Source organism: Macrosteles quadrilineatus, unplaced genomic scaffold (assembly GCF_028750875.1).
Source record: "Macrosteles quadrilineatus isolate MER2022 unplaced genomic scaffold, UCM_ALF_1.0 Scaffold_3__2_contigs__length_128488019, whole genome shotgun sequence".
Taxonomy (NCBI): Eukaryota; Metazoa; Arthropoda; class Insecta; order Hemiptera; family Cicadellidae; genus Macrosteles; species Macrosteles quadrilineatus.
Genome location: NW_026542596.1, coordinates 106,765,587 through 106,784,200, shown reverse-complemented (window position 1 = coordinate 106,784,200; position 18,614 = coordinate 106,765,587). Strand labels below are relative to the sequence as shown.

The window sequence follows — 18,614 nt, the reverse complement described above, 5'->3', positions numbered from 1 at the left end:
ACAAAAATCTGAAGTTGCGCTTAGCTAACTTATATGTTAACTAAATCAATATGTGATTTTTATAAAACCTTTTCTTTTATAACTCAATAACTCCATGGTGGAAGGAAAAAACGTTTTTTCCTTCCACCATGCAATAACTCTAACTACTTTATTTGACTAATATAGCAAACTAGATCAAGATAGGCTCCTTTGAACTAAACCCATCAGCGACACAGTCGGATACTATAGTAACTTTAGGCATAGATAAACTCCTCAAGGAGGAGTATGTTTTATCTATGCTTTAGGCCAAGAGTAATATTTTTATTTGCCTTTTCAAGCGGTTCAAACTTTAGCTAAAAGCCGAATCATCAATCCACAAAAACTAAGTTTATGAAATTCATATTTGATGTTCCCTAAAACCAGCCACTCTACATATTTTGTTTAGTAACAGTAACACCATAACGCCATAACACTAAACTAACACACAAACCATGGTGGAAGGAAAATACACAAACATTAAACCATAGATAAAACATGCACCTAAACGTATGGGATTATGTTTTATATGGTTTTATCTATGATTAAACATTGTTAGTTGTTGTGCTGTTGGTTCTACTGGTTATTGTTTTCACTAATAAGAACAAGAAAAAAACCATCTGATGAAAAAAATGCTGTGTCCACTGTCCAGTTCCAGTCCAGTACTCAACTCAGCCAGCAGACAGCTTAGAATAGAGGATAGAATAGAAAACATAAGACGAGAAGTTTTAGGTTAGATTTTTCAAATTGTAACATAATTATTATGAATTTGTATTTACAATGTGGAATCGTTTTCTAATGTAAGCTTTTAGAATAAAATTGGTTATAGTTTATCAAATTATTGACAGGAGACTAAGCTAGCACGTACAATGTGCCTAGGACTTAAACGATACCTCTTGTATTTTGCCAATGAACATAATTCATTTCGACTACCGGTAAGTGCATTTTATTTTAAATACATTTGTCAGAATCAGAAACTGTCGAATATAACCATTAAACACAGGTTTGTGTCAAGGCTCTAAAATCTTGTTTCTGAAAATCATACAATTCTTAGCATGCAGGCATTTAGCAGTGAATTAATTAATTAATTCACCAACTTGATAACTTGTCCATAAAGGCCCTATTCTCTAAGTATGGGTAGGGCCTACTTTCCTGTTAAAAGGAACATTCATTATTATTGATGATTTATTTTCGAATATTGATATTTTATTTTTACAACCAAACAATAAATTGAAACATTTCAGCTGACAATTTGGATAAGGATGAATAAATATTGTTCAGTATCAGTAATGTTCAGTATTTAAAGCTACTTTATCGCACATCACATAGATTTAAACAATTACCTATATACCTACAGGCTACCTATATTTTAAAGGTAGTTGCATAAACATACTTCGGTACTTTCATGTTAAAATGAACATTCATTATTATCTATAATTTTTTCCGATATAGCCTAGGGTATAGATATTTTGGTTTTACTTCACAATCCGTATTCCTTCTGTTTTAATATCTTCAAACGACCCTTAATTACATGTTATTGCATACCTCGATGAGAAGTCAACCTTGATAACAAGTCTTATTAGATCATCTCCATGACCATGAGATATACTTGATATCAAGATTCTACTGTATTAATTCCTCTAATTATTTTAATTTTAGGATACCTAGTTAAATATTTTACTTAGGTCACAAAGTGTTAGGCCTATGTCAACCTTTTATAATGCATCCATAACTTCACTAACCAAAGACGAGGCTGCTGAGGTTATAGATTGTGCTCAGGAACACATGCTGATTGTTGAAAGTGGTCTTAAGTGATCTAAAGTGATCTAATTGTCTAATTCCTTAAAGTAATCCATCAATCTTCCTCTCTGATTTGAAAACCTTTTAGTGAATTTCCCATAAGTTAGGGAATAAGTAATTACTGTAGCCTCATGGTAATACCTGGACCCAAGACTGATTTATTTTTTGGTTTTGATGTCCCCAGATGTCAAAAACATGTCCATTAGCACGATAACTCAAGCAAAAATCATCCGATTTTGTTGAAATTTGCCAATTTGGTACAAACTTGTAAACCTCAAACTAACAATCAAAAATGTTGCCTGATTGATCCTGAGAAAAGACAGTAGATTTTTTATGGTTCGATACTGGGCTCAGCTGTTCCTAATCATTGGGCTTCAAATAAATGGTCCTGGCTATTGACACAGTTAGTCTTATACATAGATCATTACCTATACTTCATCCGTCACTCATATTTGGGTTAAAATACACACCTAGATGGCGTTCCCATCTCAATTAAATTAATCAATTCTCCACGAGGCCTACTAATTTGTTTTCTTTCAGGAAATCACAGCTATTGCAAAATTGTTCAAGATCCCATTAAAGTGGATTGAAGAGCCTAGCAATGAGGTAAGTTGGCACTTTCAAAACCCATTTTTTAGAAATATTCTTGTACATACAATTTCAGAGGAAATCGATGATAAAACTTTTGGCCTAACAGTAATGCACATTCTAGGAGTTGTGTTTAGCAATGTCGCTTTGCCATTGACGCCACCATTTAGCTCCCCGTTTGAGTGTTTGGTTATCTAGCTGCCAACCCGTCAGTAATGATACAGGTATGCCAATCAGTTGAGAAGTCACTGCGAGCTTCTCAAAATCAAATGAGTGCTGCAGTTTTTTCTCTTTCAATTTTTTATTTTTAAGTTTGTTATAAACAATCTTTACGTGGACAATCATGTCATCAAAACCTATTAATCAAGCCAAACCTACAAATCTTGAATTTGGTAAAAAAAAAAACAAAAAAAAAAACAGTCAAGCCAAAAGTTTACTGAATAATTGTGTTTGCAATTTGCAGTTGTTAATTTCATTGTCATGTCCTTTGTTTTTAAACTTGTTTGATTTAAAAATGTTTACTGATCACTTTGTGCTAAAAGATTGTTGTTAAATTTTCAGCCATTCTGGTTGGTAGAGTTACCATCAGAAGATTCAGCTCGCTTGATTGCATCTCGGTCAGTATGTATCAGACGCATTGTCCACTTGTGGGCCAGTGCTACCAACACAGCTGATCTGCACAGTCAGCTGAGAGAACAGGAAACCCTTATACGGCCATATTTCTCTCCTCTCTCTACCTTCAAAATAAAGGTGGACACTTTCTGCAATCATCAGACGCAGAGAGAGAAGTTGGAAAAGATTGAGGTTAGATGAAAGTGGATGTTGTTTGATTTCTTAAGTAATGTCTGAGATTTAAAACAGGCGCAAATCTAAACAGGAACGAATCAAAACAGGCTCCAGATTTTACTTTAATACTTATACTTTCAATTTCAGGCTCGTGCCTAGTGTCCTAGGAAAAAAAATTAATTAAAAAAAATACTTATACTTTACTTTTAATTCTTTACTTTGAAATGGTGACCATACGAATGTAGGTATTTTAACCCAAGTATGAAAGGAGATGAGTGGCTTGATCTTGTACTCTTGTTAGTGACTAAGGCCAACATATTCCTTAGACACAGCTGTTAATTGATAGCCCTTACAGCCAAAGGCAACTAAGGGACCTACTGTTTATAGCGGAATACGAACCACATTTGTTCCTTGTAATTAACGAATTGGTCTAATTATCAGGATACGGTAGTACTGCCGATAGTCATAGTACTCACAAGTACGACTAGCTATCGCATCCACAGCGCATGCCTATAAATATCCACAATTGGTGACCTCCCAGGAGCTGGATTACAGGACGACACCACCGTCCCAGTCTATAATATAATATAATGAGATGTTAAGTCCCTCTTGTATTACTTGTTGTGTCCAACAAATAGAATTGCTATACCAATAGCAACAATTGTTTTTGAACTCAAAGTAGAGCATATGCTGTGTGATACACATGGGTGTTATTAGCTTTAAGTTAATGTGTTTGATGTATTAAAAATTGTTCAGTTAATTTTTTCCTAGCAGTGTTTTTTTTTTTTTTTTTTTGTAGTAAGTAAGGATTGGAAAGAAGACAGACAGCAGTGGAGGAGCATTGTTGGCGAGGCCAAAAATCACTTGAGATTTGTGTGTCCACAGGAGTAAGTAAGTAAGTAAGTAAGGATTATTAATTCAACGTGTTGATCCTGTTTCAGTCTTTCTCATACCTGCCTATTCAAGGCTCGGTGAAATTGAACAGTCCGGACCTAGCATTGCAGTATTTTGAACACTACGGTATGGATCCTAACAACATTCCAAATGAGCCCAACAGAGTATTCTTTGGAAGAATAGTAAGTTGTTTATTATTTGCTTCTAAATTTTTTCTGATTTAGCTTACTAGCTGATTTATGAATTGGAGCCGTGTTAACATTTAGGGTAGCCTATAGATGTGTTATCAACCCCAAGTTTTTTGATGTTTTGGTGTTTATTCGTCAAAGTTAAAAACATTTTACAAATAGTTTTACCATTTTTACCATCTGCTTGAGACAAAAAATGTTATATATAACATGAACCTATCAATTATTTTGGTTCCAGAGTAATATTATTTCTCAGTAATACTAAACACATACATTTTGCTGTTCTTGTTTCTAGGTAGGGAAAGGTAGGCGGGACCTGATGACCAAGCTGAACCTCAAGAAGCGCAAGTTTATCGGCAACACCAGTATGGACGCTCAGCTAAGTCTGATCATGGCCAACATAGCCCAGGTCCGCCCAGGGGACCTTGTCTTGGATCCTTTTGTGGGCAGCGGTTAGTCTACCTTGAGACAATACTAACTAGTCATTTACAATGTCTATCACACTAAAGGACACAGTAGTTCATCAGTTCTTATAATTGTTGTAGCAAATGAAAAATACACTCGCCGCACCAAACCTTTAGACTAAGCAAATTTCCATTTGCCTGATTTGATTTTCGATTCAATCTGTTTCAATAACATTAGATTTAATAACCTAGGTTTGCTGCTACAGGGAGGGTATTTAAGTGTGTTTTTAGTAAAACATTAATAGCTTAGCATAAAAGATATAGATTTGCCAAGTTTGATCAAAACATATACCTACAAAAACTAGGATTGATTTCATAGCAATGAAAGCCAGTTGAGCGAAGCAATCATGTTTCATGGTTTTTTATAAAGTAATAAATGAAAAAATTTTTATAGATATAATACAAAATGCAGAACTCCCACAATCTGCACTGCTAGCCTTTACAACTTCATTCACCACTTCCTACGTCGTAGACCTGTTTAAGTTTGCAATTTATGAGATGGATCCATGAATTTGATTCACCGACGAATTGTTAAAGATAAAATATTATTGTTTGTTATAACCTTATTTAGCTACGTAAATAAAAACTGTTAAATACTCTACCTAAAAACGCATTTTTATCCATGACTGTACCTATTCGATCAGTGGTTGTTTCCAAATTGGGACTCAAATGTTAACTTAAGACTTTCTCTGTGGCATTTGATTAGTTGTCATCATCCAAATTTTTTTCCTTTGTACCGTGTTTAGGTCGTGGCTTGATTTTAACATATGCTATGATTCTTTGTTTTATTTACATTTACGTCGTTATTTTGTAACCATCATGGCAACCCATAAGACCAATGTTAAAATTTAGAACTTTGAGTTACTCAAAAATTATATAGGCATTTCAAAAATTGAAATTGGTTACGTCTAAACTTTAAACCATCCAAACATTTGACAAAAAACCATGGTAAGTTTGGCTAAAATATGTTCAGCCGTTATTGAGATTAAGTGTTATAAGGATTGCATTGTTTTTGATCCCAAAGAGCTTCGCTTCGCTCCGCTCAACAAGCAAGCTATATCAGTAGTTTACTTATTATCCATAAAAATAACAAGGGAATTTTAAAATTACAATTTTTTGCGTTTTTACGTAACCAATAACCCTACAAAAACACTTTAATATACTAAATTATTTGTTTTTTTTTAAGCTCTTCAAAATGGTCTATAGATAAATTGGGAAATGTTATGTTTTGAGGGTGAAAAACGAGAAAACCCTATTTTTACCCCGTAAAACCCCGTTCCCATGTTAAAAATTTCCCTCCAATTTTTTTAAAACTAACCGTCATTGTAGCCCCTCATATCTAAACAGGTTGCCGCAAACCGATTTTAAATATCTCAAATAGTTAAAAAGATAAGGGGGTGTGCATGTTAATTTTCAGCCACCCTCATGGTTATTTGGATTTGATACGTTTTAGGCACCATTTTGATATTATTGGGCCGATATTGGTGTTCTTTATGCCAATCAATTAGTTTTGACTACCCAGACACCAATTGACCCTAAATGAAAAAGTCCATTGTATATGCTGGGCTGAGATTGTACAATGTGCTTCCATCATGCTACAAGTTATTGAAAAAAAAAAAATTAAGAGAGACAAATAATTTAATTAGGCTACTTATTTAATTGCAAATTTTTACAGAACCTAAATTTAGAATATTTTTTATACTGTTTAAAGTTTGGTTTAAATGTTTAATGTTTTATGTATAGTTTTAATTTTTTGCAATGCACCTATTCTAAATGTTATGTTATGTAAAGGAATGTTTTGTGCAATAAGGAATGTCTATGTCTAGTATCTAATTGCCAGACATTTTTCTAAATGGTTGTAATTTTAGGATCTTTGCTGATTGCTGCTGCAAGTTTTGGAGGTTTTGTGTTTGGCACAGATATAGACTTCATGATGCTACATGCAAAGACAAAACCTACCAGGAAACAGGATAGGGTAAGTAAGATTTTATGATTTTCTCGCTTAAAATGGTCATAACATTTTCTATGTTGAATTTTGTAGTTTGGTTTATACAACCAACTATAATAATAATATTTACCCAACCCGCCATGTTAAACTTCCCTATCCCAAGTGTGATGTAAACAACTTCTTTACCTCACTAGTGAAGTAATGAAACCCATTTAAATAACATTGATGATCGTATTGCAGTGCTCAACTTAAAAATATATACCTCTATGGAGCTAACGACGTTCAGCGCTAGAAATCAGCTTGAATTTTATTGTTATGCTTTAAAGAATTTTCCAAACCTAGCTTTTGTTTGTAAAAGAACGTTACTGTTAGAAGATGAGTGAAATGGATAATGAAAAATATTGTACCTACGTACAATACCCCCTGTATATTGTCGGGTCAGGTAAAATCTTGTACGTTACACGTTACGCAAGAGCGTGTTTACATCACTTAGGTGAACTATGCAAATCGCTTCCGCACGTTGCACATCATTCACCTGCGTGATGTAAAAAGGCTCTTACTACACTTGTAAGGTAAATAGCTATTATTACAGAAGAGAAAAAAAATTATTGCTACTGTTTACATTTTTCTCTTCCATATAAGAACATTGTACGTTAATTGTTTTAGCGGTAACGTCTCCACCTGCGATGTCAACCTACAGTTATTTTTTTTGTCCAAGAATCTTCCCAAATTTTCCCACAAAACTATTCAGCAGTCTGTAGTTTTTGTGATGGATGGAGCTGGACCCAGTTGTCTGCGGTTATTAAGCTTGTAATAAATGGTCCTTGCTTAAGAGACAGTTGGTCTTACTGAGTAAAAAGGTTACAAAAGGCTACTCTTCCTTCATAATTGGGTTGAAGTATACTCAGTAGCATCTCCATCTTGTGTTTGTATCAGTTCAGGGGCAGGCAGGACGACGAGAGTGTCATGGCCAACTTTGACCAATACCAGCTGACCAGTCAATACTTGGATGTCGTCGTAGCGGACGCCTCGGTACCTCTATGGAGGGATGAGCTGGTGGTGGACGCTATCATTACAGATCGTGAGTTTGTACTTGTTATGCTTTTGATAAGAATGCTCCTTTTATATCCTGGTTTTAAAATCTGAACAAAGTGTGGATTACCCGAAAGCAGGTCGAGTTGGGCTGTATCTTAATCAAGTTAAAATGTATGATCATTTAAAATTGCAATTTATTTTACCTAAGTGTAGCAATAAACCAAATTATCTCATGGACACCAGAAGATGCACAGGCCTTAAGACTGTGCATGGTAAGAGCTAGTGATTATTTATTATTTAAAGTTTGTTTATACTTACATTTTAAGATAGAACCGCCACAAAAGAATTATCTAGTTGTATTTTGCAGCTACCTAAATATATAAAATTTGGATTTTCTTTTAATACTCTTTGCTAGGTTAAAGGGACATTTCCACTACTTTGAATGTCAAAATTCAAAACCACAAACAATAAATAAAAACGTCTTTGCAAACATACCTCAGTTAAAGACTATTTTCAGGACAACTTAGGTCAAAACTAAAACCATGAATGTAAAACTAAAACTAAAAAAAATGGAGTTTTTAGTGAATTTCCCATATAAGGAATAAGCTATTACCGTAGGTCTCATGGTAAGACTTAGACCCGGGACCGATTTACTTTTTCATTTTGAAGTCCCAGAGGCCAAAAACACCCTCCGTTCAAATTCATATATATGTATATTTATATGTGTCCGTTAGCGCGATAAGTCGAGCAAAGATGATCTGATTTTGATGAAATTTGGTACAAACTTGAAAAACCTACGTTTATTTGAACGAGTTTGCAAACCAACATGATCGGACTATGGGAACGAGGGTTTAATGGGGTAAAAATTGGTTTTTCTTATTTTTTACTCTAAAATCATAAAATTTTACAATTTCTTTCTAAAACAATTTGTAGAGCTTAAAAAAATTAATAATTTTGTATGTTGAAGCCTTGTTGTATGCCTAACGGTTATGGAGGTAATAAAAAAAAACTTTAAATTTAAAATTCCCATGATATTCTTATGGAGAATTAATAAACTGTTTTAGTTTGCTTGTTTATGCACATATTTGAATCAAGTTTAGAAATTTTGTTTATTTCATACTAAGCTATCAACATTTCAATCAAAAACACACCTCAATACTTTACCTGTAGCAACAAACCTAGGTACTAATTAAAATTAATGTTTTTTAAATAGGAAATAAATCTGACAATTTTCAGGGAATATTTTAGTAGAAATCCAGCCAGGTAAATGGAAATTCGCTTAGTCTGCAGGTTTTCTGTTGTGGGGTTGTTTTAATTACTCTACAGTTACTAAAACCTTTCCCTTAGTCAAGTCTTTTAAATGTTCAAATATTAACTGCTTAAATTCCGTTCCTTTAGGGACACATGCAGCTTAGGACTTTTTTGCAACAAACAACACCGTCTCCCTGGTTTTCAACCTCTATCAGGTTCATATTTGGTCTTAGACGTAGTGATAATGTTTCTCCTTTAGATCAATTTTATATTCAATTGTTAAAATAACTAATCTGATCCTAGCGCCCTACGGCATCCGCGAGTCAATAGAGAGGGTCGGTTCGTCCAGAGAGACACTGACTGTAGCAGAGGAGAACCGAGAGTCCCACATCCCCTCCAAGACCAGCTACAGTATGGAGCAACTCGTCTCTGACCTGTTGTGCTTTGCGGCCAAACATCTGAGGGTGGGGGGACGACTGGTGACGTGGATTCCGATATTCCGAGACGACTATGATGAAAACGCCCTCCCTGAACATCCCTGCCTACAACTGGTGGCCAACTGTGAACAGATCCTGTCTACTTTCGCGTCTCGAAGGCTGCTCACCTACCACAAGCATCGGGAACCAACGGTTAGTGTGACTTTAGAGCAAAACTCTAAAGATTGAGATACCTTCTATAGTTTTGCATAATGATTAAGGATCACGTTTTAAGCTATAGATAATAGACCTAATATTTAGTTGATAATGAATAACCCTAACTAAATGTTAGTAGTAAATTATAATATTCATTTAAGTGATTGATTGCTAAAATTACAATACATCTTTAAACAATTAAAATCAATTTATTCTATAGACAAAAACAATAATACATGAACATAAGGTACAAATACCGTACAAGGTTTGTCAGCGCCACTACAATAATAAAGTTATATAGACCTAGCAAGGTTCCGAAAATTTTCTCTAAATCCTGTAAACCTGTACTGCTTAAAGCAGCAGGAGTTATTCTTTCTTTTAAGTACTAGTTCAAGTAGGCACAATTTAGAATAAAATCAGCAGGCTGCCACGATTAGGTATGGAAACAAATCTGTATTCTTTAAACTGAAATAGGCCTAGATAGAAATATTCTGTTTGTGGCATTGATTGTTAACAAAGGTTTTGCAATATTTTACATCAGAAATATTTTAAAATCCCTAACAGAGTAGGGGGTGCCTTATTTTTTTTCAAAAAGCCCTATTGAATGACCCTTCATTTTGAAGGGTTTGTCAAAAAGAAACACAATGCCGCAAACTTGAGGTGGGCATCCCACCCCCAGTGAAAATGGCGGGTATTAAAAAAATTGGAACATTTCTTCTATCGGTTTAGGTTTAAAAAATACAGAATTGTTTCCATACTTAATTTACACACTGTATAGTGGTTTATATAAAAAAAATTGTCCCAGCTCAAAAATATTTGTATCTACAACCAAGGTTTTGGCGCTAGTTGCGTCATGATCACATCGGTACCATGTTGAGAAATATCAAATTGTTATGATAACACGCACTCGTACATTGTTGCAAAAAGACTAATAGTTCTCGAGGACGAAAAAAAAAACTTAGTTGTAGATACAACTATTTTTGAGCTGGGAATAAAATAAAATATAAATAATCCACTATCTTAATGGTTCAGGGGCAAACCCCAACAATGAGTAAGTTATATTTTTACATTAAGAGTCAGCTTATTTTCCCAATCTTATTTTATAGGTGAATGTTAAGAACCAACATAATCTTGTGTTTGATATGGTGGTAGAAGGCGAAGGGGAAAACAAAAAAAGGCCGGGAATGTTGAATGTAATAAGGTTTGTAAAGATCAATATAAAGTTTTTATATCACCTTTCATAACCATAAAACCAGACTAATTGACTCAGCAGTCTTCTAGAGCATTGATTATATTTAAAGTTGAGTTTATACAAAAACTATACTAATACATCACCATTCAATCACCCATGCAAAAGTTGGTAGGACAAACAATCGGTGGAAGTAGGGATTTTCAATATTATTATTTGTTAATGGTTTGTATTGTGTAAAAAATATGAGAAGGTAAAAAATGGGAATAGGCACTCTCTAGCTATGAGGCGCTTAGTCAATAAATGTTGACTTACTGATTTTCCTAGATGATCGATTGGTCCGCAGAACACATTTTTTAAGGCAAGACTTGGATTTATCTGAGAGAAAAAAGGAGACTTCTTAAATATATTTAACCTTGTTTTGTTCATTGTTAATTAGACAACTTGACTGACTAATTCAACTGTCCTAATCAGAAAACAGTATAGGCCTGGTGATAGAATTGGCTCATATGACTAGGTTAAATCATGTGAAAATGTTTAATATTTAGGTAGATTACCATAGCTATTACAGCTGTTGCTGTTGGAACTTTCGTAAGAGCATTTTTGCTACACTACTGTGAAACGTTATGTTTCTGTTGCATGTTTATCACCAGCGAAAATCTATAATTACATTGTTTAATGTTTACTACGGCAAAAGAATGTTTACTATCTTTTTTTTATTTTGCCGACGTAAACAAACAAGTATTTGTTATTGTTTTAACAACTGTTTCAATTTTCAACAACTTAAGTCAACATAAACTTTAAATTGAAGGCATAAACTAAAAGATTCTACAAGTTTTGTAATGAAGAAAATAATTATTCTTTGTAGTGTAGCAAAAAGTAACGTTCAAAACACGAGTGAAAGTAGGTCTATACATATTCCCGATTATTTAAAGTGCTCGATAAATCTTGCACTTCAAACATAGTCTCAAATATGTAATGTCTCACTTTCTACTCTTGTTATGAAATATACTATTTTAGTCATCTACTAGAATATATTCTAACAGAAAAGTGAATCAAATCCAAAATTATTTAGTTAATACTTTTCTTGTATACCAGGAGATGGAACTAGTACCTGCAGCCAACCAGTGCACTGTCGTCACCAGCTTCAGAGAAAAATACTTCCACCACATGGAGCAGGTGCGTAGTGAGAGGAAACGGAAAAAAGTGGAAAAAGCTCTCCTCCAGTTTAGTCACAGTAGATAGAACATTCATTGATAGGATTTTTGTAAATAAAGTGTATTTGTACAACCTTTTATATTTCCTCCCTTTGTAATCTCCTTTTCTAAGGGTAATAGTAGTTTACGCAACAATTGCGTTAAGTGAGTCTTTACGACACGAGTAGAAAATTTAAGGCACGAGCCTTGGCAAGTGCCTTAAAAACTTCTACGAGTGTCGTAAAGACTATTAACGCGAGTTGCGTACACTACTTTACCTACGACCGTTTTTTAATTACTATCAATCTGGATTTAATTACTAACAATCACTACTGATAACTTTTTAGAGAGGTTATGTTTTCGTGTATTGTCATTGCCACTGAAAATGATGCAACGACTTGTTGTATAATCAGCTGATTTCCTGTAATTACGTGTTTGTTAAACTTCGTTAAATATTACATTGCTAGCAGCATTCTTGCCATAAATAATATTGTATCAGGTACAATTCGGCAAATATTTCATTTATTTTTGGACTTCCACCAACTTAATTAAGAATATACGAGTATCAACATGAACAAGTCGGATCAACAATTAAATTGGTCAACTGATCAGCTGATTAGTTGACGTTCGAAGCATTACAATTTTAATTCTTTTCTCTCAATACTTGAACCTCATTGGTCCGTTACCTGTGTGGATATGAGAAAAACTATGCTGATATGAAATGAAACTATGCTGATATGAAAGTAAACAGCTGTAAAGTGAAACTTTTCAATTCTAAGAACTGGACTGAAATGGCTACTTTAAAAAACGGTCGTAGGTAAATACTTTTTCCTACAGTTACCTAACAATGTACGTACATGTTCTCTCACTGATTTGAGAAAGCAAAGTGGCCAATTCTCTCATCAGTGAGACAATGTTAACATAGTCTCACTCTAATTACTTTGTCTCACTCGCTCCAGATTAGCAACGTGAAGGCACGAAATAGTGAGCGTGTAACATGCAGACAAGGTCGTATGCGCGCGTAATACGTTGGCAGCACTGGCTGTAAATCAGCTGGTCAGCTGTTGTATCATTTATTTATTTATTTATTTATTTATTCCAACGGTTTCTCCATTAATACAATTTTGTCAAACTATGAACTATACATAAGTAGCAAATAATAAGTTAATAACAGTGGTTACAAAAATCGTGCAATAATAATAAATAAGGAAGCTGGCAATAAATACATGAGTGAGACCTAAAAACTACAATAAATAACAACAAGAAGACTATGCCTAGTAATAATGGTAACAAGTAACAAGCAGTAATGACGGTGACTTTACAACAGGCAATAACAACAACGATTAAATAAGACCAACAAAATAGACTATGGCAACAAAGATAACAAATTATAAACTGTAAAAATAATAACAAAAGACAGCAAAATATTACAGAAGTACTAAAAAAGTGTAATTTGTGGGAGTGTGTGTGTATGTGCAAAAATCGTGCAATAATAATAAATAAGGAAGCTGGCAATAAATACATGAGTGGGACCTGAAAACTACAATAAATAACAACAAGAAGACTATGCCTAGTAATAATGGTAACAAGTAGCAAGCAGTAATGACGGTAACTTTACAACAGGCAATAACAACAACGATTAAATAAGACCAACAAAATAGACTATGGCAACAAAGATAACAAATTATAAACTGTGAAAATAATAACAAAAGACAGTAAAATATTACAAAAGTATTAACAAAAGTATAATTTGTGGGAGTATGTGTGTGTGTATGCATGCATGACATGGGAAGAACACTGTGTCAAACACCAAACACCATGCTAAAAAGCACCAACTTTCATTTGTGGCCCTTTAAAGGCACCACCTATATTGCACTGCACCTTGCTGAGGTAACACCAGCCTCAAAACAGAACTAAGGTGTGGCCCTTTAAAGGCACCACCTAAACAAGAACTACACATCACTTGTTCCCACAGGAGGGCAGGAAAATGCTTCTAAGATGTTCTCCCTTGTAAATATCTTGAGGCGTCTCTCTTGAATGAGGAAGAAGAAATCCCGAAGAAGTCAATGTGAGTCGAAGCCTCTCCACCCATCCTCAGCAACCTTGACAACCCATGATGGTAGGAGTAATTCCTTGCTTGGAATCCTCTGGCAAATAACGTTTTGGATCTGGTTCCTTTAGGGGCAGAGAATTCTATATTATTCAGCAAAGATGTGCAGTCGATGATACCATTCACGAGTTTGAAGAGAAACTGCAGGTCGTAACATTTCCTTCTCAGACTGAGTGGTTGCAGATCATAGTATTTCTCCAGGGTGATAATAGGAACATCCTGAAAGTGGTACCCCAGTCTAAGACCAATCAGTCTAATAAATCTTCTTTGTATCTTATCTAGTATATCGATGTGCAAAGACTGATAAGGAGACCAGACAACAGAGCAGTATTCCATCACGGGACGTACCAAAGTCTTGTAGAGGATTATAAGTGTGAGAGGGTTCTTGAGGTCTTTTGTTGTTCGAAAAATGAAGCCAAGAAGTGATGAAGCCCTTTTTGCTATTTGGCTGATATGCTCATAGGGACTGAGGGTAGGAGTAGTGATGACGCCCAAATCTTTGACCATATCAACCACTTTCAGGATGGCACCGTTTATGCTGTAGTTGTAAGGGTGCACTACAGTACTGCGACTGAAGAACATCGTGAGGCACTTGGCAACATTCAACTCCATAGCGTTATCATCACACCATTTACTGATTTTATCCAGAGATGACTGGAGTTGGTCTTGGGAGTCTGAGCATGTTACCTCCGCAAATACCTTGATATCATCAGCAAAAAGAAGAAAATTGGATGATATTACCTTGCTTATGTCATTTATGAAAATATCAAACAGCAGAGGACCCAGGTGAGACCCCTGGGGTACCCCAGACGGAACAGGGAACGGATAAGAAAAGCCTCCATCACACTTGACAATGAGCTCTCGATCACTCAAATAACTTCTTAGCCACCGCAGTAGGGATCCACATATACCGTAGCCTTCCAGCTTTGCTAAAAGTAGACGATGGTTAACCTTATCGAAGGCTTTGCTGAAGTCAAGATATATGCAGTCCACTTGTGAAGACTTATTAAATGCTGACATAATGTAGTTTTGGAAGACTAGAAGGTTTGTAGAGGACGAACGACCACGTAGAAAGCCATGTTGTTCAGGGATGATAAAACTGTTAAGTTGGAAGAGTAAATTATCCAGGACAAGACTTTCATATACTTTAGCTAAGCATGGTTGAATGGCAATTGGCCTGTAATTCTTTACATCGTTGCTACTACCAGACTTGAAGATGGGCACAACATAACTTTGCTTTAGCGTGGAAGGAAAAATCCCCTCATCAAGCAGTTTTTTAAAGTAGATTGCAAGGTGTGGGGCAAGGACTTGGGCACAATGTTTGAGAATTGCAGGTGGAATTCCATCAGGTCCAGCTCCCTTGTTAGTGTCAAGACACTCAAGTTTCTTTTGAACATCAATCGCCGAAAAAACGCAGCCGTTGATGGTTTTGTTCAGACCAAAGTTGAAGATAGGCACGTTGACGTCCATGTCACCAAACACCGATGAGAAATACTCTGCAAAGAGATTACATTTTCCGTCAGCTTCGGTAGCGTTTGCAGATTCGAAGATCATTCTTGAGGGAAAAGTAGAAGAGCTCTTTAGGTTTTTCACATGTGACCAGAATGACTTTATATTGTGAGGGATGCCTTCCTCCACTCTACTGATGTAATTTGAGTAGCAGATACTGGTTAAAACCTTGCAGTCTCTTCTGGCACATTTAAAATCTTCATAATCAGAGGGTGATAGAGATGACTTATATTTCTTATGAAGTATTTTCTTAGAAATAATTAGTCTCTTCAGATCCTTGGTAAACCAGCATGGGAAGTTACAATTTGCAGTCTTCTTTAGGGGAGAATGTAGTCTGATACTCTTTCCAAGAAAATCCGAAAACCAGTTAAATATCGTTTCAGCATCATGAAGCTCATCAAACACAGGGTAGTTGAGGTTATACAGGTCTTTCAACACTAAGTCAACATTGCATCTGCGATAGTTGATGTATTCCCTAGGACCATCAGAGGAAGTAGACAGAGTGGCATCAAAAGTAAAGAACAAGGCAGGGTGATGTCTATCCTCCTCTAAAAGGACATCCTCAGCATTTTCAACTTGCAGCCCGTGAATCGATGAGAAAATCAAATCCAGCAACACACCTCGAAAATTTGGAACTCGGTTGACTTGTTTCAGATCATAAGAAGACGCAGCCTCTAGAAGAAAATGGGAAGAAGGAGATATAATCTTGGAAGATTCGTGGTTGATCCAGTCTGTATCGGGCTGGTTGAAGTCACCCATTAGGAAAATGTTAGTAAGATCCTTTGTTAGGTTCATAACCTCATCAACAATATCAGAGAAGGCAGAATATGTTGAGGAGGGTTGTCCTGGAGGTATATACACGTTTCCAATCATAGTAAAAGATGATCCAATTTTGCATAGGATAAAGAGGCACTCGACTGACCTATTTGAAGGAAAGATCTGAGTGCAGGATATACTTTTTCTGATTGTGATGAGTACTCCTCCTCCACTTCTTTTGTCACTGGTGTGCTCTGACCTATCGCATCTAAAGACTGTAAAGTCCGTAAGGCCGAGTTCGCTATTACTAACATCAGGAGATAGGTTAGTTTCCGCCAATGAAATCACATCATAGAGAGATGTAGGTGCTGATTTGGCCAACAGGTTGATTTTACTTCTTAATCCATTTACATTCTGAAAATAAAGGTTTAAAGGAGAAACAGCAGATGGGAGACCGTTGGATTTTAATCGTTTTTTGAACTCTGAACTATTGATGGTATATTGTTCTTATATTTTATTGTGAGGTTGAGCTCTCCTTGTTTCTTTCTCTCTTCAAGTTCCGCGGCAATCGATTTATAGTAGTTTTGTTCATTGGGAGTGCGATCTCTTCCAAGTTTGACGGACGAGAAATCTGGATCAACATTTTTGGCCACTTCTGACGAGAATTTGGACAAGACAGAGCGAGCATCTTGCTCACTCTTTAGCAACACTTTCAAAGGTCTGGCTTTGTCTGCAGATTTCTTCCCAACCCTGTAGGCCTTAACAGCTGTGACGCTTAGTTCAGGCAGAGCAGAGTTAATCAGTTTCGAAATTTGATCAAGATCATGATTAATTCTTGTCTGAGTGTCATTGCTGGTAGATTCAGGGAGTCCATAAACCATTATGTTAGAAGCTCGACGATTTCTCTCATTGACTTCAGACACTACCATCTCCATATCAAAGTTACTTCTCGCAGAGTCATTTACTGACTTTTCTAGACTAGCTATTTTAGCCTCATTAACATTTACACGTTGTTCTAAAGACACTAGATTTTTGTTGAGGCCATCTACCTGTTCCAGAATCTGGTCTACTTTTGCAGGTAAAGGTGTAAGCTGATCAACCTTTGTCACTAAGTCTCCTATTACTTTTGATAACTGAGACAACTGATTAATCAACAAATTTAAAGGCTGTTTAGAGCTGTTAACACAGTCATCACGCCCACAAGACCATTTGCGACTACTATCCTTTGAAAGCTTTGTATATTCAGCTTGCGACAGACTAGTGCATGAGGCGTGAAACCATCTGTCGCACGGTCCATCACATTGGATTCCCTTCTCATCCTTAGAAACAATAATCACACAGACTGGGCAAACTTCAGGAGAAGACATTGTGTATAATATAAATTCGTATTGATTTTAATCCCTGGTGATGCAATATTATTAAGCTATGGTTTTTATTGATAAAAATTTCCACTACGTAGCAGTTTAAGTGCTTTGCTAAGATTCTTGACTACATTTGGTTATTACATTAGATATAGTACGGCTGAACCATAGTGGGCATTGATCAGGTTACTCAGTGGCGAAGCGATAATGAAGGCAGTGGACACTGACAGAAGAAGCTTGGAGTCATCTGCAACTGTCAGGTTGTTTGTTCTAGTATTTGCTACAAAAAAAATATAAAACTAAATGTTCCATAAATGTTGAAAGTTGAAAGTAATATTATCGTGCATAAACTTGTAGAAGAGTTGAATTACAGCCCATATAATTCTTATTCAGTAGATAAATTAGTAGAATAAAACAGCAATAGATATTATCAATTTGACTTTGAGGTTAGACCGCTCACCAGAAACGAAGTATTAAGGAACCACTTCTTGGAAATGACATACAGGTAAGTTTATCACTCGGAGCACAGAAACTAACAACCCAGCAAATCCACCATCTTGCAGACGATCATTAAATGGCATATTAAAAGTTCACTTCTGTGTAAAAATATGTTAAGTTTCTTTACCAATTTATTTGTTTTATGGTAACTGTAGGAAAAATATAATGTGCAACTCGAGTGCAAAGTGCAATTGACTCACTCGAGAGAAACCATTCCTCACTCGCCTACGGCTCGTGAGTAAGTATTTCTCTCGAGTGAGTCAATTGCTCCCTTTGCTCACTAGTTGCTCAAATAACTATTAGGTTTTCTCCAGACTGGGAAATCTTGATCTCAGATTTTGCTCTCAATTATCAGAAGTATACCGGTATAAACCTGAGAAAAATATGTATCTTT

General features: G+C 35.6%; 1 protein-coding gene across 2 annotated transcripts; it reads left to right on the top strand.

Annotated features, from left to right (window-relative positions):
* The first annotated feature begins 721 nt into the window (after window positions 1-721).
* LOC128989971 (tRNA (guanine(10)-N2)-methyltransferase homolog) lies at window positions 722-12,085 on the top strand. 2 transcript variants are annotated; one of them, XM_054412150.1, is made up of 10 exons: window positions 722-950; window positions 2,356-2,421; window positions 2,965-3,207; window positions 4,131-4,265; window positions 4,567-4,723; window positions 6,604-6,710; window positions 7,620-7,764; window positions 9,273-9,598; window positions 10,708-10,802; window positions 11,889-12,085. In XM_054412150.1, the coding sequence occupies exons 1-10, from the start codon at window positions 885-887 to the stop codon at window positions 11,899-11,901; spliced, it is 1,353 nt and encodes a 450-aa protein (XP_054268125.1). In that variant the 5' UTR covers window positions 722-884; the 3' UTR covers window positions 11,902-12,085. The 2 variants fall into 2 exon arrangements, with proteins under 2 accessions (XP_054268125.1, XP_054268123.1); XM_054412148.1 differs by lacking the exon at window positions 10,708-10,802.
* Window positions 12,086-18,614: the final 6,529 nt, after the last annotated feature.